Here is a 24175-nt window from a genome sequence, read left to right on the forward strand (position 1 = left end):
TCCATTGTATTTTCGTGTAGGTATTAAAACGGTAGGTATTTGTTTTCTTTGAGAGATAAGTATCTGTTCGTAAGAACTATTTACTTATTATATACTCGTACTCTGTGTTACGCACAATGAAGGTAGAGGTAAGGAATACAATGTCCAAGTACCAAAAAGTAACCGTCAAAAAACCTTAAATTAGGATTTAAGTTTTTTTGACCTTTAATGCTCAGGGCCGCAGCTATTCGGTGGAATGAGATAGCAATATCGATTGCTCCCACTAACGCATAAATGCGTTCCTGGGTGTGTCGAGACTAGACTAGGCACGTATTATTCTATTAGTATTTTAGTAGTTAATTTCTTATTTGGCTGGCAACATTACGTAGATGATTAAAAAAAAAAACAGAATGACAATGACATTAAGAGTTGTTGGCACTACCTGACTCATTTTTGCTAAAATGTTTGTACAATAAAGCAGCAAACATAAACCTTACTACATGTATATTAAAGTTGAAAGTTGAGTTATAAGTTACTATCGATCATAATGTAACTAGCCCTTACCATATAAGATCGTAATGTAAATCGGTCAATTTTTGCATTTGCGATTTATTTGCATTATTTCCATGAACTCAAAATAAATGAAATTTTTGAGACAATTTGTGACTTGACAAGGTGTTTTGTGAACAAAATGGATTCAATAAAGCTTGAGATGGAATCTGAAGAGCTGCAAGCATGTCGCATATGTCTGGCTACTGATGTTAAACTATACGGAATATATGATAACAGATTGGATGAGGTATTCATGGATATTATGGGCACTACGGTTAGTGATGTACATATTCGAAACATATATTCTTATTTTGTTCTTACTCAATACTCAATACATTTAATGCACATAATGGTTAAATACAGGTGGTAATCTTAATTCTATGTTCTCACATTATGTACCCTGTTGGGCGCAGCAAATATGGAGAAAGGCACTATGTAATCTAATATTATTTTATATACATTAACTATATTTTTAAAACTTATCATTTAAAAAATCATTTAAGGAGTAGTAATTTTTAGAAATCAGTAAATCTTTTAGTTTTCTAATAAAGGTAGTCTCAGATTTTTCGTCTTTCAAACTTTCTGGTAATGAATTATAAATTTTTATGGACATTACAAGAGGTCCAGCCGAGTGCAGCTTAAGCCGTGAGGATGGCAATTGTAATTTATTTTTGTACCGCATGTTACGATTTTTTACCGCGTTTTCCCGTTTGGTGTAAAATTCAGGGTATTTACGGACAAACTTACACATTTCCAAGATGTAGATGCATGGAAGTGTAAGTATTTTAAATTCTTGGAAATAAGGTGCGGATCGTATAAATTCTTTATACGATCGTACTGTTTTCATAGAAACTTTATAATCTAAACATCTTCCCTTTCCAATAGACATCCCGTTCTTCATTGATATATATAATATAAAAATATTAACATTATTATTAATATTGTATCTCCTTGGATTTCACGGGCCTATAAATCCCGGTCTTTTGATAGGCTTACGTGGGGATATAGATCCAACACGTATAGGCCCCTTGGAGAGCTTTAATGTCATGTAGAACAAATTTTATTAATATTATTATTGAAACATTAACGTCAGAGCATTCCTGAGAAGTAACCCTACTTGGGATTTCAGCAGGGCCGGATTTAGGGGAGGGCAACCGGGGCTACTGCCCCGGGCCTCCACAAAAGAGGGGCCCCCCACAATAGAGAATTCGGTAAATCCATTTTATTTGGTAAAAATTTGGGGCCAGGGGGCCTCCACTCCTTTATTGCCCGAGGCCTCCAGACCTCTAAATCCGGCATTGGATTTCAGGGTTGGTCCAATGGCTAAGGTCACCCTGTATATCTAAGGACGGCGACAAGAAGGGCGTGTGTGCGTTTTCCTCGCCTGAGCGCGCCGCCGACATTTGACATCTTTATATGGTTAAATAACAACTTCCCCCCTTGTAAAACAAATAACTATTCTAAATATGTTTTTCTGCCTTATAAAATGTAAAGCCCACATTAAGTATAGATTAATGTCCAGTTGTCAGTGTGGGACGGGCTCCCGCAGCATTTGTGCGGCTGCTGCGGCACGCTGCTGCTCAAGAGCAGCGAACTCCGCCGCCGCTGCCGTCGCGCCGAATTATTGCTCCGGCAGTACAAGCACACGGTCAGTATTGTTAATAATTGAGAAACCAGGAGCTTAAGAATGTAGCAAGTCACCACCAAGTGGCAAACTAGTATACCCGCCTGATGGTAAACAGTCTCCGTGCCTTTGGGCGCCTGCAGCTCCAGAGGAGTTGCGCATTGTCGACCCAAAACCCTCATTGAGCTCTGGCAACCTTACTCGCCGGTAGTATGTTCTCTGTCAAGTTTCATGTAATTCAAGCACATTGTTTTAAATGAGAGTGTATGTGGCTTTTTGGTGGCATGTTATTCTTAAGGAGTAATTATTATTTCAGATCACCACAGACTTCATTCGAACCATAGACAGAGTAGCTAACAAGCTTTCCCTCCATCTATCTATCACCAACATTGACTCTGACACAGACACTAAACCCGACACTAGCGTTGACACTAAACTTGACACAGTAACGAAACTCGACACAGACTTGAAACTCGATGATAAACAAGACAATGACAGTGACGAAAATGATTCACAATCAGTGTCAGCTTTCTGCGAACCCGAAATATATCTAAATGATGTTAAATATTCACAAGTTATCGCCACAGACATAGACATAGCAAACCGTATGACATTACGGAAAAGAGTTAAAACTGGTAAGAAGAGAAAAGAAAAAGTGAAAGTGAAAGAAGCGCATAGAAAACAAAAAAAGGGTTTCAAATGGTTTTTCAGTACAGAAGAGGATTATGTGAAATTTGAAAACAAGTACAATATTAGAGTGGTGAAGCTGAACGAGGAGGAACAGAGACGGGAGATGGAGGCGCGGAGAGAGTCAGAGAACTATAGACACGCACATGTGCGGTGCGAGAAGTGCTGCAAGGGATTCTTGTCTATGATAACGTTTGAGAACCACAACAAGATTCATGACCCGGTGAGTATCTCTCTTAATTACTTCTTTTAAGGCCTGATGAGATTCTATTTGGCCCTGAGATATGTCGCTATAAACAGTGGCGGGGCATGACCAAAACTTTATGTGGGCAAGGCACATTTAGCAAGGCCCTCTCTCAAGGCAGGGCAAGAAATAACGAACATTTTTACGTTGTGTCCGAGTTATAGGTACTTATTTCAGACGCGAGGCCCCTCGGACCGCGAGGCCGTAGGCGGTGGGCCACGTCGCTCACGCCTAACGCCGCCTCTGGCTGTAAAAGATATACGTAAGCGCCCCTGATTTGTTTTCTTCTACAGGTCGCAATTCTCAAACGATTCTCATGAAATGTTGTGTTGTGAGCAAGATAGATAATTAAATGGTTTATGTTTCGCCGATTCAGTTTTTGTCTTTGTGTAACCGACTTCAAAATTCCAAAAGGAGGCTCTTAATTAAGCTATACCTATGTTTTTTTACAAGTTTTTATTTAAAATGCCCTGTTAGTACGTAAGTTTGTTAGTTAGATGGTGGGTGAAATCTTGGAAGCTAAATTTGACCCGCTTCCCGATTTCCGATTGAGCTGAAAATTTGCATACATATGTAAGTCGGGTGACAATGGAATATTATAGTACCATCGAGCTGATCTGATGATGGAGAGATGGACATAGGAACTTTGTGATAAAACAACGCAACCTAATTGTGTTTCGGGTTTTTAGACTTGTCTCTATGCGTATTGTTTGCCTGTGGCAAGAAAAATACAGTCAGCGAGAAAAGCTTGTACCAAAAATTAAATTTTTACCAAAAACTTATTTAAATGTTTGTTACCTGTCTATACTAATAACAGTTATCTCCTAATCGATTAGGAAAATTATTTTGAATGAAAATATTTAAGTTAATTTTGGATTATAATTTTTTTACAGTGCCCGATGCCTGCCATATTTCTACTGAGACATCTATCTTTATCCGTCCCTCTTATCAGAAAGTGTGTAAGTAAGCCCTCAGTGACACGATTTTTATTTCAGAGTACCGGCGCGAACGAGTGCCCGCTATGTTTCTCGCGTTACAAGTTCCCTACACACCTCCGCCAGCACGTGGTGGAGAGCCACGCGCATAAATATGTGTGCAAGGTGTGCGACCAGGTGATTCGGCGGCGGTGAGTTATATAATTAATAACAAATCTAGAATTTAGTTGTATCGACCTTCCAGGCAGCGCAGTAGCTTAAGCAGTAATATTCTGGATATCAGACCGGCTAGCTTCACTTGCGTGATTATGATTTAGAGATAAAAAAGAGTAAGAAAGTAAATATTCTTTATTGCACCACATACAAAAGATATTAAAACAAGATTTAAAATATAAATATAGGTAGCAACAGGCGGTCCTATCGCTGTAAGCGATCTCTTCTACAACAACCTTAGGGTAGCAGGATATGAAGAACAAAAACTTTTAAAAACAGGTAGTGCACGAATAACTTAGAGGAGTTAGAGACACATTAATCTAAAATAGTAAAATAAATAAAGATACCTGTATAAAATAAATATACATATATATACACACTATATTATATACATAGGTGCAAACTAAGGAAGAGACAAGTAATGATTTTTCAGTAGGGATTATGTTAGCTGGTAGAATTTACTTTTAAATGATGATTTAGATTGATACATTTTTAATTACGTTCATTTGGATTTGATTTGGTTTGATTTTCTTGGTATTTCATAGTTAAGGGGCCCACTGATTAACAGTCCGCCAGACGGTATCGGCCTGTCAGTTGTTCGGAACTGTCAACTTTTTGTTCTAACTGACAGGCTTTAGTATTTCCCTCGTGTTGGTGTGGTGAAAATTTTTGTGTTTCACTCGGAGGCAAAGTTAGTTTAACCCTTTAAACCCTTGCAACGCTTAAGATTCCACTTCGCAATCTCGGCACACTCGCTACGCTCGTGGTTCAATTTTGGTATCTTTCGCTTGCTCGAGTATCAATATTAGCACGAGCGGTTAAACAACAACTTGCCCCCTTGTAAAACAAATAATTATTATTTAATTAAACCATTTTGACAATTTCAGGAGCGCCGCCATGCTGCACTCTGCGTTCCACGCGGGCAGGACGTTCGAGTGCAAATACTGCGGACGGACCTTCAAGTAAGTCCACTTAATAAATATTAATGGTTCTCCCCCACTATCAGTTATATAACGTTGTACCATAAATCACATCATGTGACCGGGACAACATGATATTATTAATATAACAGTGCGTGGCAGGGACAACATACGTCATACAAATTCATATGAAGTTATATAACTGCCAGTGTAGGAACACCATTTATATTTATTTGCATTTTTTTTTGGTCGGATTTTTTCACTATTCAGTGTGATATAACTTAAGCGCAACTTCATTATATCGTACAAAATGTTCCTGTGAGTTCCGAAAACGTACTATATTTTCGTAACTATACGGAAAATTATTATTTTTTTGTTTTTTGGAATTTCGTTTTTATTACGTCTAGAATAAGGAGCTCTTCAAATTTACGAAATTATACAATACAATACAATACTCTTTATTGAACACCTCACACAGAAACAAACAAAGACAATTTGATAGAGGTAAAAACAGGCGGTCCTATCGCTTAAGAGCGATCTCTTCCAGACAACCTTTTTTTAATCTGACGAAAACACTACATCAGAATAACACTCGGCCCTTTTACATATATTTCTGGTACAGTCAAGGTATTAAATATCGACATCGAATATTAAAATGCCAAAAATTTGTATACACGACCTTATTGCCTATACATTAAAGTAGTGTGTACTTATTTTTGGCACTTTGTCCGTGACGATATTTAATACCTTGACTGTACAAGTTTCAAGCAAGTGTCGAGTTGCTATATAGTAATAAATTAAGTTATTCCACGGATTTGGAACTGCCTTTCTGCACGTAAAACTGCCTCTCTAGCTCGAATGTGTAAGAGCAAATAGAGACAAATAACGATTTTTGAGTTTAAGAATATTGGAGGAACATGGGAGGAATGGATTTTATATCTCGTTATAATACAAATTAATACTATCGAAGAAATATTGCCTAATATATTGCGAAATTTCGATTTAAAGTAACAAAAATAAAAATAGTTACGACTACGTCGGTGGCAAACAAGAATACGGCCCGCCTGATGTTAAGCAATCTCCGTAGCCTATGGACTCGTGCAACAAAACACTATATGTGCAGGAAATCTTCAACCCGCTACACACACATGCGCATCCAGCACCCCGGCGAGAACGCGTCCGGGGGCGCCTGCGACGTCTGCGGGGAGACCTTCACCGGAGCCCTGGGGCTGCAGCAGCACAAGACCAGGAAACACAATAAGGTAACAGCTTTCGGCTATGGACGACTCATGTCGGCTATAGGCGACCCCTGTCGGCTACGGACGACCTTTGTTGGCTATCTATATCATCTATAAAATCATTTACGATCAGTTTGGCCTAGTGGGTAGTGACCCTAGTCAAAAATAATTTCCCTCTTTAATTATTTTTACAAGTTAAAGGCACAACTTATTCTAACATTCGGTACTATTTACTATTCGCTCTTTCAATATAATTGTTTGTGACGACCGGTTTGGCCTAGTGGGTAGTGACCCTGCCTACGAAGCCGATGGTCCCGGGTTCAAATCCTGGTGAGGGCATTTATTCGTGTGATGAGCATGGATATTTGTTCCTGAGTCATGGGTGTTTTCTATGTATTTATTACGTATTTATAAATATTTATATATTATATATATCGTTGTCTAAGTACCCTCAACACAAGCCTTATTGAGCTTACTGTGGGACTTAGTCAATTTGTGTAATAATGTCCTATAATATTTATTTATTTATTTTTTATTTATTTGCATTATAGCACACCTTACTTAACAAACAGATCTTAACATGTTGCTAACTGGCAAATTCACTATATCAGTGGGAACTTTGTTATAAAAACGTGTACAGTTGCCAACGAAAGACGTAACCTTACGGAGGCGGTTAACATGATTAAAGTGACGTTTACATAGTTCACTGATTTAAACTTTCTCGACGAAGACTTTTGGAGGAGAGCCTCGTCCCCGTGGTCTCGGAGAAGACTGGTTAAAGTTGATATCAACCATCCTCTAGCCGCACGAGTTTTTCGAACTACCCGCACTTCGTCTTGTTTATCAACTTGAACGTTTTGCGCACTAGGGATATTACTCTGTCGACACAACACTGCCGATATTCGATTTTTGTCGGAGGTAAATTTAAAACTTAATACGCGATTAAGTCCTTTTAATATAATTTAATAATGTTTTCTCCAATATGCACGGAAATGTTCACCTTACTGTAGCAAAAATAGTACGAAAAGTTCATCATTATGGGCAAACTCAAATTAAAAAAAAAAAAACAAACCATTACTGTCGTGTTTTAGCAGACGGGAAGTTATTACTGTATTGTTTTTTACTTTTTTAAAACAAGTATCCACTAAGAATAATCCAGAGAGCCTATTATTATAGCCCCGGGCCGCGTCTACACGATCCGATCAGCATTCTTACAAGACCGTCGTGTATGATCGTGCGAATACTGCTTAATAAAATCAAAGACTATGTAACTTTTTTTTTAAGGATCTCGTGCGTGCACATACAGCTTATATTGCACAATTACTAAATAAATAATAAATAAATATTATAGGACATTATTACACAAATTGACTAAGTCCCACAGTAAGCTCAATAAGGCTTGTGTTGAGGGTACTTAGACAATGATATATATAATATATAAATATTTATAAATACTTAAATACATAGAAAACACCCATGACTCAGGAACAAATATCCATGCTCATCACACGAATAAATGCCTTTATCAGGATTTGAACCTGGGACCATCAGCTTCGTAGGCAGGGTCACTACCCACTAGGCCAAACCGGTCGTCACAAACAATTATATTGAAAGAGCGAATAGTAAATAGTACCGAATGTTAGAATAAGTTGTGCCTTTAACTTTTAAAAATAATTAAAGAGGGAAATTCTTTTTGACGTTTTTGATGTGAAGGTTCGATTTGAGTGCTGGTTGATGATCATTTTACCTTATTTCCTCGCATTTTTAGCATGCTTCGCGTCGTCCGACAAAATCGAAACTCATCCACGAATTGCTCTTTCCTCTGCAATAATGTGCTTTTACTTACGTGTTTTACATACACATAGTTTACCTGAACTTTTGCTACGCAGCCTGCAGTGCCGGAGTTGAAGTGCAGTATCTGCCTGGTCCAGTTCTCGAGTTTGGACGCCGTGGCCAGACACACGGACACCACGCCCGACAACATCTGCGATCCTAGTCTCAAGTTAGTATACTGTTATTAATTTTGTTTATTTTAAACTTAAGAAAATAGTAGAGATCGCTTAGCTATACAAACGGAGTCCATATTTTCCTTGCTGGATGTGGACATTTTGTTAAAATATCTGGGAGACCGGGCTTTGCTCGGAAAACATAAAAAAAAACTCAAAAATTCGAGTTTTCTCAGAGATAAGATCTAGCCAGATCGATTTTTCGCTCCCGAAAACCCCCATATAGAAAATTTCATTGAAATCGTTAGAGCCGTTTCCTAGATCCCCGAAATATATAAATATATACAAGAATTTAGTTTATAGTGCATTTTAATATTTTTATTGAGAATTTAAGAATACATCAACAACGAGGAGCTCAACGAGGGGGTTTAGGGTCGGCAACGCGCATGTAACTCCTCTGGAGTTGCAGGCGTACATAGGCTACGGAGACTGCTTACCATCAGGCGGGCCGTATGCTTGTTTGCCACCGACGCAGTATAAAAAAAAAACATTTTTTTTATGGAAAAAAAAATCAAGATAAGGTATAAGATATTTTTACATATAATTCTATGTATATTAACCGTAGATTACACTTCATTACACTTTTTTTATTTCACGGGATCAATTTAAAACATTGGAATTTGTGTCGTATCCCTACTAGATAAGTCTTGGCGCGCGTAGGTTTTATTGCCTACTTATGTATTTAATAAGTTTTTGGCAAAAATTTCATTTTTGGTATAAGCTTTTATCGCTGACTGTACTTTTTTTTCCACAGGCAACTAATACTCATAGAGACAATTCTAAATACCCCAAACACATTTAGGTTGCGTTTTATCACAAACTTCCTATGGCTACCTCCTATCTCCATCATCAGATCAGCTCGATGGTACCATAATATTGCATTGTTACCCGACTTAAATATGTATGCAAATTTTCAGCTTCATCGGAAACCGGGAAGTGGGTCAAATTTAACTTGCAAGATTTGTCCCATACATACTAACAGGGCGGGTTAAATAAAAGCTTGTAAAAAAGACATGGAAGCAGTAGGCATAGACAAAAGTATGACAGCAGACCGCATAAGGTGGTGTACTGGTATAAGGAGGGCCGATCCCAACTAGAGATGGAAATAATAATGCCCAGGGAGAAGAAGAAGACTTTACCTACTTATGTGAAATTATCCATATACATTAGAACCCGGACCCGGGTACGTCCTTAAACTACGTCCAAAAGAGAGGTATGATTGTGAATGTCATCTCGTTTTGTGTGGTAGGACACAGCACAGCGGATGTCATTCCAGATTTAGAGCGGAGCCCAACTGGGGAAGTACCTCCACCTTACAAAAAACCGCAGCCAAATAACACTAGACCCTACTCATAGTGTTGTGTTCCTGCCTGTGAGTAAGGTTGCCAGAGCTCAACGAGGGGGGGAATGCTAGGCTCTGGAGTTGCAGACGTACATAGGCTACGGAGACTGCTTACCATCAGGCGGGCCGTATGTTTGTTTGCCACTGACGTAGTATAAAAAAAATACATTAGAAGACGGAAGTGTTGAATTGGCTACGTGACAATTTTTTGTAAATAATGTCAATCGACCTTAATTTTCCTGAGGATCAAATGTCTATATAGGACTCATGGCATTTAAGCAACACAAAGGTCAGAAATGAGAGTTAAAGTCTGTAGACTCGCACTCGACGATTGAAACGCCTCTAGCAAAATGATAAGGTGACGTCACATCATATAAGTCTGTCCTAAATGTATGGAAGATCAAGGAAATTGCCATTTTGACCCTCAAATATTGCGTTTATGTGTATAGTTGTAATACAATTTATTTTTCAATAAAATGTAAGGAATCGAATGGTACCATTTTCTTTTCTATTTTCGAAAGACAAAAAAAAATTATTTTGAGATTTCGGAGCCTTGTATATTTTTATAATCTCAATATAATTTTTTAAATTCCACTTTTTTATAATGGATGGCTCATTTTCTATCCATTTAAATAAATTTTGTTATAATATTCAACATGTGTCAAGTACGCAATTGTCCAGGGCGTGCCCGGCGTGCGGGGAGACGTTCCCCGACGCGGCGCGGCTCGGCGCGCACGGCGCCGCGCACGCCGACACGCGCTATAAGTGTGATGACGTGAGTAATATTGTTTTCATCACACTTGCTCGAAAAACATGTTATTTCACGCAGGTGTACTGAAGGACAAAGGCTTAGGGAGTTATAGCTTTTCTTTTTTAATTATGTCAATTATTCATACAAACCAAGTAGCGTAAATGAGTTTTACTTTTAAAATAATGACGTTTATAATTTATTATTTTTGTTTATGTTTAAAATTATTTAATTTGATTAATTTGACAGCCGTTTGAAACATTTTTACATAATTTGCAATCGTGGCTGAATGCCGAATAGGTCTGTGCCTTCGATGCCTAACATGTCAAGAAATTACAAAATGGCGGACGAATGTTTGATATGTCACAGTGTTTAAGAATTATTTCGTTAAAAATTTAGTTTTTTCTGCGCAAGTGTATTGAAAAACATTGTGTGTAACTCCGGGGTTAAGAATATTGCAAACTCGGGTCTTAAATTACCACCCTCGTATCCAAAATTTCACTTACCCCCCCTCGTTGCATAATGTACTATTGTTTCCTTCCTTTATGAATATTTAAATTATACAGCACTTCAACTCCTGGAACCTATATGCATATCTAAGCATAACTTGATAAACTAGAATTTCTTTTACTCTAGAATTTGAGCTTTTTTATTATAGATTTTTTTTTATTTGTTATTTAACAACTTTATACATCTTTAAATATTTTACAATTATCGATAATTTTTATGGCATGAACATATATAAACTGCGACGTGAAAACTTGCCCTTAAAAAAATTAAAGAAATTGCGATGCGTTCAAACACCGCAAATAAGGACAAAGATAATTTTTTGTTAGAACAAATTTATTATCTCTTAAACTTATAATTGCATAATTATAACATTTTATAATAAGAATCATAACTAAGATCTTTGCGAGTGTTAACAAACATTTCCGTATTGCAGTGTAATCAACCGTTCGCAACCAAGTCGTCTCTCAGCACGCACATCGACCGCGTGCACTTGAAGATCAAACCGCGGTACAAGCTCATCTACAAGTACAGTGCGGCCAGGCGAGCCCAGCTAGACGAATACATGTGCGAAACCTGCGGCAAGGGGTACACGGTGAGACATACATACATCCATACATATTATTATACGATATGTTTTTTGAAATATCAGAACATTAAAGAACAATTACCAAGCTAAAATATTTTGTACATAACTTTATTGTTTATACAACGTTCAAGCATGCTATAGCGACGTAAAACGTGCGTATATGGCCTGGTAGCCCCTTAATAAGTAACCCTGGCAATGATTTATAGAATGGCCGTTGGCAATGACAACGCGCATGCGTTTTGTATATTATTTTTTGTTACCAGGTGGAAATGTTAACATCTGTCTTTAAGGCGATTATTAATGAGACTATAAACAAATATTTAAAAGAATTAAATAAAAAAATAATTTATTAAACCTGCCATTCTCATATTTATTACCTAAACATTTGATAGAATGGTTCAAGTCGATAACTGATTTTTCAGTATTTTATTTACTGTAAATTCTTCCAGTGTATATTGCCTTTAAATGTGTTGTTGGTCACAGAGCTTCGCGAACCTGAAGACCCACCAGCTGCGTCACACCGGGGAGCGGCCCTTCCCCTGCCCGCAGTGCCCCAAGAGCTTCCTCACCGCCGCACAGGCGAAGGTAACACAGTTCTAACATTACTACAAGACCCACCGGCTGCGTCACACCGGGGAGCGGCCCTTCCCCTGCCCGCAGTGCCCCAAGAGCTTCCTCACCGCCGCACAGGCGAAGGTAACACAGTTCTAACATTACTACAAGACCCACCGGCTGCGTCACACCGGGGAGCGGCCCTTCCCCTGCCCGCAGTGCCCCAAGAGCTTCCTCACCGCCGCACAGGCGAAGGTAACACAGTTCTAACATTACTACAAGACCCACCGGCTGCGTCACACCGGGGAGCGGCCCTTCCCCTGCCCGCAGTGCCCCAAGAGCTTCCTCACCGCCGCACAGGCGAAGGTAACACAGTTCTAACATTACTACAAGACCCACCGGCTGCGTCACACCGGGGAGCGGCCCTTCCCCTGCCCGCAGTGCCCCAAGAGCTTCCTCACCGCCGCACAGGCGAAGGTAACACAGTTCTAACATTACTACAAGACCCACCGGCTGCGTCACACCGGGGAGCGGCCCTTCCCCTGCCCGCAGTGCCCCAAGAGCTTCCTCACCGCCGCACAGGCGAAGGTAACACAGTTCTAACATTACTACAAGACCCACCGGCTGCGTCACACCGGGGAGCGGCCCTTCCCCTGCCCGCAGTGCCCCAAGAGCTTCCTCACCGCCGCACAGGCGAAGGTAACACAGTTCTCACATTACTACAAGACCCACCGGCTGCGTCACACCGGGGAGCGGCCCTTCCCCTGCCCGCAGTGCCCCAAGAGCTTCCTCACCGCCGCACAGGCGAAGGTAACACAATTCTAACATTACTACAAGACCCACCGGCTGCGTCACACCGGGGAGCGGCCCTTCCCCTGCCCGCAGTGCCCCAAGAGCTTCCTCACCGCCGCACAGGCGAAGGTAACACAATTCTAACATTACTACAAGACCCACCGGCTGCGTCACACCGGGGAGCGGCCCTTCCCCTGCCCGCAGTGCCCCAAGAGCTTCCTCACCGCCGCACAGGCGAAGGTAACACAATTCTAACATTACTACAAGACCCACCGGCTGCGTCACACCGGGGAGCGGCCCTTCCCCTGCCCGCAGTGCCCCAAGAGCTTCCTCACCGCCGCACAGGCGAAGGTAACACAATTCTAACATTACTACAAGACCCACCGGCTGCGTCACACCGGGGAGCGGCCCTTCCCCTGCCCGCAGTGCCCCAAGAGCTTCCTCACCGCCGCACAGGCGAAGGTAACACAATTCTAACATTACTACAAGACCCACCGGCTGCGTCACACCGGGGAGCGGCCCTTCCCCTGCCCGCAGTGCCCCAAGAGCTTCCTCACCGCCGCACAGGCGAAGGTAACACAATTCTAACATTACTACAAGACCCACCGGCTGCGTCACACCGGGGAGCGGCCCTTCCCCTGCCCGCAGTGCCCCAAGAGCTTCCTCACCGCCGCACAGGCGAAGGTAACACAATTCTAACATTACTACAAGACCCACCGGCTGCGTCACACCGGGGAGCGGCCCTTCCCCTGCCCGCAGTGCCCCAAGAGCTTCCTCACCGCCGCACAGGCGAAGGTAACACAGTTCTAACATGAATATTTGTTTCTAAGTCATGGATGTTTTCTATGTATTTAGGTATTTATATACACCGTGGCCCAAAATTACGTTGACAAAATTAAAAAGTAAAATTTTTGAATTTGGAACGCCAAACGAATTCGGTTCATTTTCTGTTACATTCTTACACATATTGGCAACGTTTTATGAATAATAGCTTGTTTGAATTATATGAATATTTTTGGTTTTTATGATGTCTACGCAGCGTAAAGCAATAATTTCCTTGCACGAAGCGGGAAAACGACAGTGTGAGATAGTTAGATCGCTCGGTGTCAGTCGTCAACTGGTGTCCAAGACTATTGGGCGGTATAATGAACTCGGGCATCTTGCTGACCGCCCAGGAAGAGGAAGAAAGAGGACTGTTAGGACTCCGAGGCTTCGAAATGTTATAAAAAAACGGCTTAGTCGTAATCCACGGACCAAAGTGCGAAAAATGGCTCGGGAACTGGGTGTAAGTCGATCAACGGTCCAACGTATTGTCGCTAATGATCTAAAATTAAAGGCATATAAGCTACGTAAAGCTCAGCTTCTAGAAGATAAAGATAAAAAAGTTCGTCTACAGAGATGCCGTTTGATTACGCGACGTGCCGCTACTGAAAAATGGAAAAATATCCTTTTTACTGATGAAAAACTTTTTTGTATAGAACAGGCCCACAATCACCAAAATGACAGAATTTACTCTTCTAGTCGCCCCGGAGAGGTCGCAGTCATTCCCCATCGTCAAAAGCCGGATTCAGTTATGGTTTGGGGTGGTATTTGCTCTACAGGCAAAACTCCTCTCATTTTTATTGAAAAGGGTGTAAAAATAAACCAAGAAATATACAGGAGAGATATTCTGGAAGCTGTAGTTCTTCCTTGGAGTCAACAACATTTCGGCAACCAGCCGTGGATATTCCAGCAGGACTCTGCTCCATCTCACAGGGCCCGAAGTGTGCAGCAGTGGTGTAAAGACAATTTTCCAGGGTTCATAAGCTCGAAAGAGTGGCCGCCCTACTCACCTGATCTAAATCCAATGGATTATAGTTTGTGGTCTATCTTAGAAACAAGGGCCTGTGCTACAAAACACAAGAGTGTAGACGCTTTAAAAGCGAAACTTACCCAGGAGTGGGCAAAAATAACCATGGAGGAGCTGCGGCATATCGTTGAAAATTTTACCAAACGTTTGCGTTTGTGCATTAAAGCCAAAGGGGGCTATTTTGAAGACAATTGATTTTTCTTAAATAAAAAAGGCTGTATTTTTAATTTTAAGTTGTATTGAATAAGTTATGTAAGTATTTAATATTAAAACTTAAAAAAATCTTTGTCAACGTTTTTCTGGGCCACCCTGTACAACGTGTCTCTACTCTCTGGATATTGACTGATATTCCGAGTAGAGTTCATTCTCAGGAATGTTCTAATATGGTAAATTATTTGATTAGATAAACATTTAAATAATTAGTGCCTATGCCAAATTTTGGGATTAGTTAGCGGACCCCAGGCTCCCATGAGCCGTGGTAAAATGCCAGGACAAAGCGAGGAAGAAGAAGAAACACTTAAGAATATTTTGTAAGTTAAATTAATTCAAATAACCCATCCATAAATAGGAGCATACTGTTTCAGACTACGGAAGGTGGAGGTAAGGAAAGAAATCTCCATGTACCAAAAAGTGTCATCAAAAAACCTTAAATAGGTGGCGCTACAATACCTAGAGTACTTGAACAAAAAAATCAAATCATAAACAGCGCACTTCACTCCGTCGATAACGCCTAGGTTCTAAGCTACTCTAGCGGTACTCTGGAGAGATTTGGAACTATTATTTATAGCTGAGAGCTGGACACTTTTGTAACAGTTCTATCATAAGAGATTTCTCTCCTCTTAAATCCACACTTTATTGACGAAGTGAAGTGCGCTGTCTATGATTTTTTTTTTCAAGTATTCTAGGTATTGTAGCGCCACCTATTTAACGTTTTTTGATGACACTTTTTGGTACATAGAGATTCCATTTCTTACCTCCTCTCCACTATGGAGACTAACAAGCAACGCTAAGCGGCCTTCGTAGTCTATGGGTGTTGCTATATTACGGGTGTCACATGCGTGTTTCTGACTTATGAAGCAATTGTTTCTACTATGCAACCAAATGAATATTTTGTAAGTTGGCAGCAATGCACTTAGTTTGAAACTGTATTCATTTTGATTTTGTTAGGTTGGCAGCCATTAACACATTCACTGCCAGACAAAAAACGGCGCACTACCCCAGAAACCGGTGGTCAATAGCTGCGTACAAAACAACCCGCCCAGCGGGTTGTCCGGCATCTGAACAAAGTTCACGAGCGCCCACCAGGTGGGTTCCGGGCAGTGAATGTGTTAATCGCAGTAACGTTATAGCGATTTTAAAGCGCAAGTTATGAGGAATAGACATTATAGACTTTTCTTCAAACCTTTTATATGTGTGTTCTTCTATTCGTGTTCATCTTCTTCTTCCTCGCGTTGTCCCGGCATTTGCCACGGCTCATGGGAGCCTGGGGTCCGCTTGACAACTAATCCCAAGATTTGGCGTAGGCACTAGTTTTTACGAAAGCGACTGCCATCAGACCTTCCAACCCAGAGGATAAACTAGGCCTTGTTGGTATTAGTCCGGTTTCCTCACGATGTTTTCCTTCACCGAAAAGCGACTGGTAAATATCAAATGATATTTCGTACATAAGTTGCGAAAAACTCATTGGTACGAGCCGGGGTTTGAACCCGCGACCTCCGGATTGCAAGTCGCACGCTCTTACCGCTAGGCCACCAGCGCTTTTCTTCTATTTCTTCTTCTTCTATTCTTCTTCTCTTTCTTCTATTCGTGTTCATGAATCTGTAAATCACGGATAACAGTAGAGGAGTAGGAACATTTATTTAATGACCCGGTTCCATTCCAGGGGCACAAGGAGCGTGTGCACGCGGGCATTAAGAAGTACCAGTGCGCGCAGTGCCCCAAGACTTTCCTAGACAAGAGCTCCGTCTACAAACACAAAGTGGTAAGTCTACAAGGTCACTGATGCGTACCTCCATGTCCACCGCGTCGGTCCGGTGTGTGAGCGAGACAACTATGAACGTATACAAGGTGCCCGTGAGCATTGCGAGACATTTTAACTAAGCATTCCTGGTAATATTTAGAAACTAAAATGTCATATAAAATTTTCTGGATTAGGCCTAGTTTTAGAGATAATTAAATGTTTTTCGAAATCATTCTTTCGCCATAAGTCGGTACAAAACACATTTTTGACTGCGGTATTGCCACTTTGAGGTCTAGTCTGGACATACCTATTGATTGACATCGAAATATTAAAAAAATGTATTCGAGAGGCTACCCCCAAATAAAAAAAACTTTTTAAGTAATTTTAGGTTTAGGTTGTTTATTAATAAAAATTACGTATTATGTACAGGAGTGTTCAAAAAAAGGGGAAAAAAACAAAAAAAAATTTTTTGTCGAATTTCACAAGTCATTTAACATTTTTTGCTTCTGTTGCCATCAGGAATGCACCGTTAAAATCTCTCGCAATGCTCACGGGCACCGTAGTTATGTGCCGCTTCGCACATCGGAGCGGAGCCATATATCAATAAGAGCGTAAAGTAAATAAATATTTGAAGACATCTTATACAGATTGATCCAAAACAAGCAAAGCTTGTACGTGGGTAATACTGAAAGTTTCTGGAATGAGGCACTTAGAGGTCACGCAATTAAAATGTTTATTTGTTGAAAATATAATTTATTCTTGCGACCTGTACAGGAGAACAAATGCCCGAGTTAAAACGGAGACCTTCGCTAACGCTTCAGTCAATAAAAAAAAGTTTGGTATCTATTACAGTTTTTAAGAATCCAGAAACTTTCAGTGTGACTACTGTGAGTACTAGGCGACAATATATATAATTACTTATGTAGATAAATATATGCTTAGGTTAAAAAATAATAAAATAACTAAATATAACATGTAGTAAGAATTAGTAACTTAATTGGTTAAGCCGGAAAAAATTGGAAACTATGTTTGTAAATAATCGCGGTTAAGAGCGAACGTACCAGTGTTTCAAAAGGTCACAAGTCTCTTGCCCGAATATAAAAAAAGCCAAGGCAACGCAAGAAAGCCGATGACTTATTTTCAAGGCCATGCCAAAAAAAATACTTGTTTTTTCTAGGTACACACAGGTGAGAAACCCTACGAGTGCCAAATCTGCAACAAAACCTTCACCCAGTCCGGTTCGTTGTCCACACACGTCAAGTACGTGCACATGAAGGTGAAGCCGCCGCCGAGGCGCCGGCGCGGGCTCGCTGCCAGCGGAGTCTAGATCTCGTAGTCAAATTATCAGAGCGAAAAATAACGAAACCATATTGATGTGAAAGCTGCAATAAATTCACTTTTTGATATTTAACAAATTTAACACATATGTGTGAACTACGTAAAATAGTAGGATTAATTACAGGACATAACACACTTAATAAACACCTACACAATATGGGTAAAACAGACAGCCCCATGTGCAGAGCGTGCATGGAAGAAGAAGAAACAACAAAACACATTCTCCTAGACTGCAAACAGGTAGAAGTATACAGGAAGAAATACCTAGGGACTCCGTGCACACTAGGAGAGGCAATTAGCAACCTGAAAACTTTGCTAGGCTTCGTGGAGGAGCTGGGGTGGTTAGAGTAGCGCTACCTCGTTTCACGCAAAATAGGCACAATGGTTGTCGATTTGCGGAAAATGCCCAGAAGCACTAACTAACTAACTAACATATCAGTGAAAGAATAAGGATCAAAGTCAAATAGCATTCTAAAAGTTTTAATCATGCGTCGAAAGATGGACGTAAATCTACGTGGCTATAAAGTTTGCTTTGACAATACACCTCTATTTCATGGGTGACAATAATTCTGGCGCAGGACAAGGCTCGGTGCATTGTCGAATATGTACTCACAGGATTTAACTACTTTTTCTTTTTTAATTTATTTTTTGTAAAAATGAATCATATATATATATAGATCTGTTCTTATGCTGTAGGAACTTGTATGTGTAAATTAAGATGGGCAAAAACTTTTTATAATTTATTGTATTTTTATAAGTGAGAACCTGTAATTGGCTCTGTAATTCTATTGGAAGTTCTAGATTTATATAGCGCTGTTGGTTTTCCATATACTAAAATAAAAATAAAATAAAATTCTCTTTGCTGACGGTCTTACCTGATGTCTTCGCCACATTCAACTTAGTATTTATAAAATGACGTAGAATCAAACCAAGATAAGTTAGCAGCGATTTTGATAGCCCAGGCGGTGCACGGGTTATTTTAAACGTCAAACTTATATCAAATAGGGTTGTTTCCAATTTTTTGAAACGCTTGTATTACGTTCTATATTAACTAAAAGTTGCCCTAAAATTCAACTTTTATACTAAAAACGGCTTTAAATATGTTAAATTAACAAAATATATTTTGACAGTTGCTTTCGCGCCAAAACGCTCTTTGAAAATTGTGTGACGTTACAGTTTACGGTTTAACACAACTACATACACACGTAGAAGATACGAACTGTCAACTGACATTTGTCATTTGTTGTTTATCGCCTAACTGTCAACATAGGGAATGCTAACCGGTTAACCGGTTAACCGGTTACCCGGTAATTTGACCAATATTACAGTCGGTAAAATACCGGTAATTTCCAGCCGTAACCGGGAATTTACCGAACGTTGTATAGGCAAATAAAAATGTAACAACCTGTTGAATTAGCCCATCTATGTCTTCGTACTTACAAAAAAAAAACAATTACTACGGTTTACGATTACGAAGAGACACTTAAAATACTTACTTTTCTACATCTTATGATCTCGTCGGAGTAGGAACTAGGAAGCAATGTTTTGTGACAAATGAGTGGTCGCTAATCCCTCGCCCTGGTTACTTGTGTTCAAGATATCGTTCACGAATGTCTAAGCAACGTTCTATATTTTATATATAATTAACAGAATGATCTGATGTTGACATGTTCCTGATTCCAACTCCTATTTAAAGATTTTACAGCAAAAATTTTAAATTGAAAGATTTAGTCGTTGGAATTGTACACCTTTTGTTACGTAATATCTAAATAACAAGTATTGGTTTCTATTAGCACGTTTTTTCATCTTGACTTTTAATAATAAGGTCGCAAGCGTGCGTCCCCGGTAATAGGTGACGAGAAGGGATAGTTTTTAAAAATTCATATAAATTATGGTAGTAAATTATACAAAATGATGTATAAGAACAGTTTCAGCAAATGTTGTAGATTGTTTAAGTATCAAAATTACGTTGAAATTAAGTCAATTTTCAGAGAAATTGTCACTTGTTTTGAAGTAATTTCTGGAGAAAATTGATTTCTTATAACTTTCATTAACACTACTTCAAATTTATAGTAACAAAAATGTAGTTTATTAAAGTTGAAGTACAGGATATATGTAATACAACCATTTTTAGCAGTCCAAACTTAATGAAATTTACAAATAAGATCGACAAAATCACTGCTTTTCGCGCGTTTACCTAAACGTCCATTAAAAATAAATCATTACTAATTAAGTGAGTCTGTTTAAAAAAAAAATTATAATGAAAGATAACAAGACGTGCTAATAGAAACCAGTACTTGTTATTTTTAATAGTTAACAAAAGGTGTACAATTTCATGCGCTTAATCTATCAATTTGACATTTTTGCGACTAAAATCGATAACGGCCTCTTAAAGTGCAATTTTAAAGTAACTAGTGTTAAAATGATATGAAACTAATCTTGCTGTAAAAAATTTTTTTCTTATATTTACTAGATTTTAATGAATGTTGATTACGGTTTTAGTTACTTTAATAACAATATTATATTGATAGATGTGTAAATGCAAACGTGTATGACATTTAAATGACGACTGTCACTTTTTTGTTACCCTTTGATTACTGCGATTTTTAAAGAATTAAAAAAGTTTAATGTTGCTTATTTAATGTACAAGTTCATTTCGCTTTGAAATGATACATGTTTGAATTTTTATTTAATACGATTAGTAAATATATCTTGTTTAATGTTTATAGTTTATTTTTATTATTTTGTTTTGTCGATGATTCTATAACGTGCTGTTATAGAATCACTGTCATTACTTTTAAAGGTTACTGACGAAAATAAGGACACAATCAATAATAATGCAAAATCAATGTTTTTTATTTCATAAACGTATAACCGGTAATTTACCGGTTAACCGGTTAGTGGGATCTCGCGTCGGTAAATTACCGGTAATGAAAAACGCCCGGTTATTGCATTCCCTATGTCAACAGTGTCAAACCGAGAGTGGTGACGTCATCAGAATCTTCAATGACGTTTCGAGTTTGGTCACGTGACGTGTGCCAAAAGATATTTTAAATTCAATATTTACAAAAATATGGTCATTACAGGTCCCCTAAAAGTAGTTTAACATGTTCTTATAATCCAAAAGAATTTATTGGGATACAATTCTGCCCTAAGATTTGTTGATGGAAACAACCCTATTATGACGTTTACTTGACACTGGCACCGTCTGGGCTATCAAAATTGCTGCCAAATTATCTTGGTCTGACTATGTTGCAAATAAGTGGTAGGTACAGTCAGCGTCAAAAGTAGCTGATCAAATAACCTTTCATAAGTATCTACCATTCTGTAACAGCTTACCAAAAAGTGATGTCTTTAATATAGAATAACTAAGACTGTAAAAGATATACTTTTGAGCGCGAATTTTAACAATTTATCTATATTTGGAAAAGTTATCCGGAATATCGAATACTTTTGGCGCATTTATTCATCCGCTACTTTTGATGCTGACTGTACATGTCTCTTCGTTAAGTATGGAGATAAAAGTTAAACAATGTTACATAATAAGTAAATATATAGAATTGATAAGTTAGTGTGATTGTGTTGTGCAATAAAATTGTAAATATTAGGTATTTATTCGTTTTATTCAGCGAGTTTTATTTCAATTTCATACCCTTCTCTCTCTCAATGTCAAAAAAATTTCCTTTGAAATTCTACAAGAAAGACACAAGCTGGTTAATTATACAATAGAATGTGTATGTCGCTTGTATCATTGTGTTCTTAAATTTTATTATGTATTAAAAATATGTACAGTCGGCGTCAAATACTTTGTAGCAGTCAAAGTGGCCAAATAGTTCGGTACACCATACTAAATATATGGTGTACCGAACTATTTGGCCACTTTGGTTGCTATATAATATAACTATTGTAATTCTCTGCTTTGATTTGGTCTCCATCACCTCCAACGCTGAACAATGTTACTTAATTTTAATAGAATAAAAAGCGAAAATTTAACTACAAAAAAAGACATACATATTTACAACAATAAAGATGTACAGTCAGCATCAAATACTTTGTAGCAACCAGCGTTGGAGGTGATGGAGACCGAATCAAAGCAGAGAATTACAATAGTTATATTTAATGTTAACAGAAGGCTAGTTGAAAAAAGTGATTTAATCTATACACATGTAGAAGCTTATATAGTCGCGTACAGCGCCACACTATGGATTGTTTATGAACTATTGCATACATTGATATGGCTAAGCTTAGAGAGCAAGTACACAAGTTTTCGGTAGATGTCACCTTAAAGAGGTTAATTAGGTACATTTCATAGGTGGTGCCACCTACCGACGATAGAGAGACTTAATCTATCTAGATTAGGTAAGTAGGTATTTAGGTATGCTAATACCTAAATTTGTTAAGATAGGTCTTAACAAACATTAATTCTGTAAATAAATAAAGTAATATTTATAAACCCACCCAGGCTACCCAGTAGCTCGTGAGATGGCAATCAAGGCGTTCAGCCTCCTAAGGACGTTGGCTGAACGCCTTGATTGCCATCTCACGAGCTACTGGATAGACGTGTTGATAGGCAAGGCTAAATAAGCTGGATAATTTAATTTTAATTTAGTTTTATGTAAGTTAATTGGTACTAACGTAGGATGTAAGAATGGGGTTGGCCGGTCGAAGTATTATGGCTCCTCTACATGATGGCCCAGCGTAGGCCAGTCCTAGGGACGCATTTATGCGTTAGAGGGAGCAAGTGATATCGCTATCTCATTTCACCGCATAGCTGCGTCCCTTGGACTGGCCTACGCTGGGCCATCGTGTAGAGGAGCCCTTAAACAGATGGCGCCATCATAGCTTGCCCTGTCAATCCCTAGAATTGTGTCAAATTCTTTTTATTTTTATTTTGTGACCTGGATTCCAGTACTTTAAGCCAAATCTCATAGAACGAAACTAGTGACAGGGGCAAGCTATGATGGCGCCATCTATGCAAACCTTTGACAGTTGCCAACCCCATTATTTTCCTGTTACTAACACAATTTATGGATCTTATCGGTCTGAAATAAATGTTTTTTACCGCCTCAATTCGGGCAGGCTGACAACCAGCGCTGAACGCACGCCGTAAAAGTGGGGCTTCCAGCACATAGCTGAGACTGTCCTATTGTCATGTAGGTGTTATTTGACTTTAATTTTATACATATAATTTCTAGGTTAAGTATAAGTAGCTTAAGTGTGTAAATATAATTGTAATTTAACCTTGTTGTGGCAATAAATTATTTATTAATTATTAATTATTATTTATAATAGTTTATGTTTACTTACATATTTTAACAATGACATGCCTTGTATCAATTTAATACAATCGAATAAACAACACGCTAAAACGAGAAGGTTTCCATTGTCTTATCACGGATAAAACAAAAGATGCGTAGATAACTACCTGTTCTCCACACCGCTTCGCGGCTAGCGAGGCTTCGGCATGGTCATTTTATTTCACAGATTACTAAAATGTTGAGTATTTCATTTATCATCCAGTCGTCGTTAAGGTGTGAACTAGCAAACAAATAAACTACTTGAAAACTAAACATACGGGCTATTCGTCGGTGTGTTGTGTAGTTGGTACTGTGTGAACTCCGGCTGTGGGCGATGGCGGGCATCAAGCAGGAACCTGATAGTGACGTCATGGATTATGGTAAGTGTCCAAAGGAAACTGGAAGTTTTGACCGTAACCGATAATTCGGTTTTAGTCTTCAGCCGAAACATGATTTTTATGCCAAACCTCGCAAAAACGAAACTTCGGTTGCACGCGAATTATTATCTCATATTGAATAGAGCGTTGGTGGTCTTATGGTAATGCGTGTGACTTTCAATCCGGAAATCCACCGCCGCTTCTACCAAAGAGAATCCATAGATCTCTGCTCGTACTAAAGATTTTTTTTTAAATATCATTCTATATTTCCGAAAAACACCATGAGGACTCTTGCATGTGAAGCAATGTCTTGTGGAGACTTGTGTCCAGCAGTGGGAAACGTGTATGCATTTTATTGTAAAATAGATCCCACGTGCTCCAAAATAGCAAACAAAACTTATAGGGAACTGCCATTAAATCAATCCC

General features: G+C 38.9%; 1 protein-coding gene across 1 annotated transcript; it reads left to right on the forward strand.

Annotated features, from left to right (window-relative positions):
• Positions 1-28: 28 nt before the first annotated feature.
• Positions 29-18623, forward strand: LOC133532705 (zinc finger protein 737-like). The gene is made up of 12 exons (XM_061871479.1): positions 29-805; positions 2054-2179; positions 2472-3065; positions 4082-4212; positions 5122-5196; positions 6278-6416; positions 8282-8394; positions 10422-10515; positions 11432-11590; positions 12068-12169; positions 16660-16758; positions 17915-18623. Exons 1-12 carry the CDS (start codon positions 671-673, stop codon positions 18062-18064), a joined length of 1917 nt encoding a protein of 638 aa, XP_061727463.1. The 5' UTR covers positions 29-670; the 3' UTR covers positions 18065-18623.
• The last annotated feature ends 5552 nt before the right edge of the window (positions 18624-24175 follow it).

Source organism: Cydia pomonella, chromosome 27 (assembly GCF_033807575.1).
Source record: "Cydia pomonella isolate Wapato2018A chromosome 27, ilCydPomo1, whole genome shotgun sequence".
NCBI lineage: Eukaryota > Metazoa > Arthropoda > Insecta > Lepidoptera > Tortricidae > Cydia > Cydia pomonella.

What these genes read in the sequence shown, in the direction of transcription:
- LOC133532705 (XM_061871479.1), top strand. Translation starts at nt 671, where the DNA reads ATGGATTCAATAAAGCTTGAGATGGAATCTGAAGAGCTGCAAGCATGT. An exon ending in TGGATATTATGGGCACTACG is followed by an intron (nt 806 to 2,053) that starts GTTAGTGATGTA and finishes ATTAATGTCCAG; the next exon opens with TTGTCAGTGTGGGACGGGCT. An exon ending in CGCGCTATAAGTGTGATGAC is followed by an intron (nt 10,516 to 11,431) that starts GTGAGTAATATT and finishes TCCGTATTGCAG; the next exon opens with TGTAATCAACCGTTCGCAAC.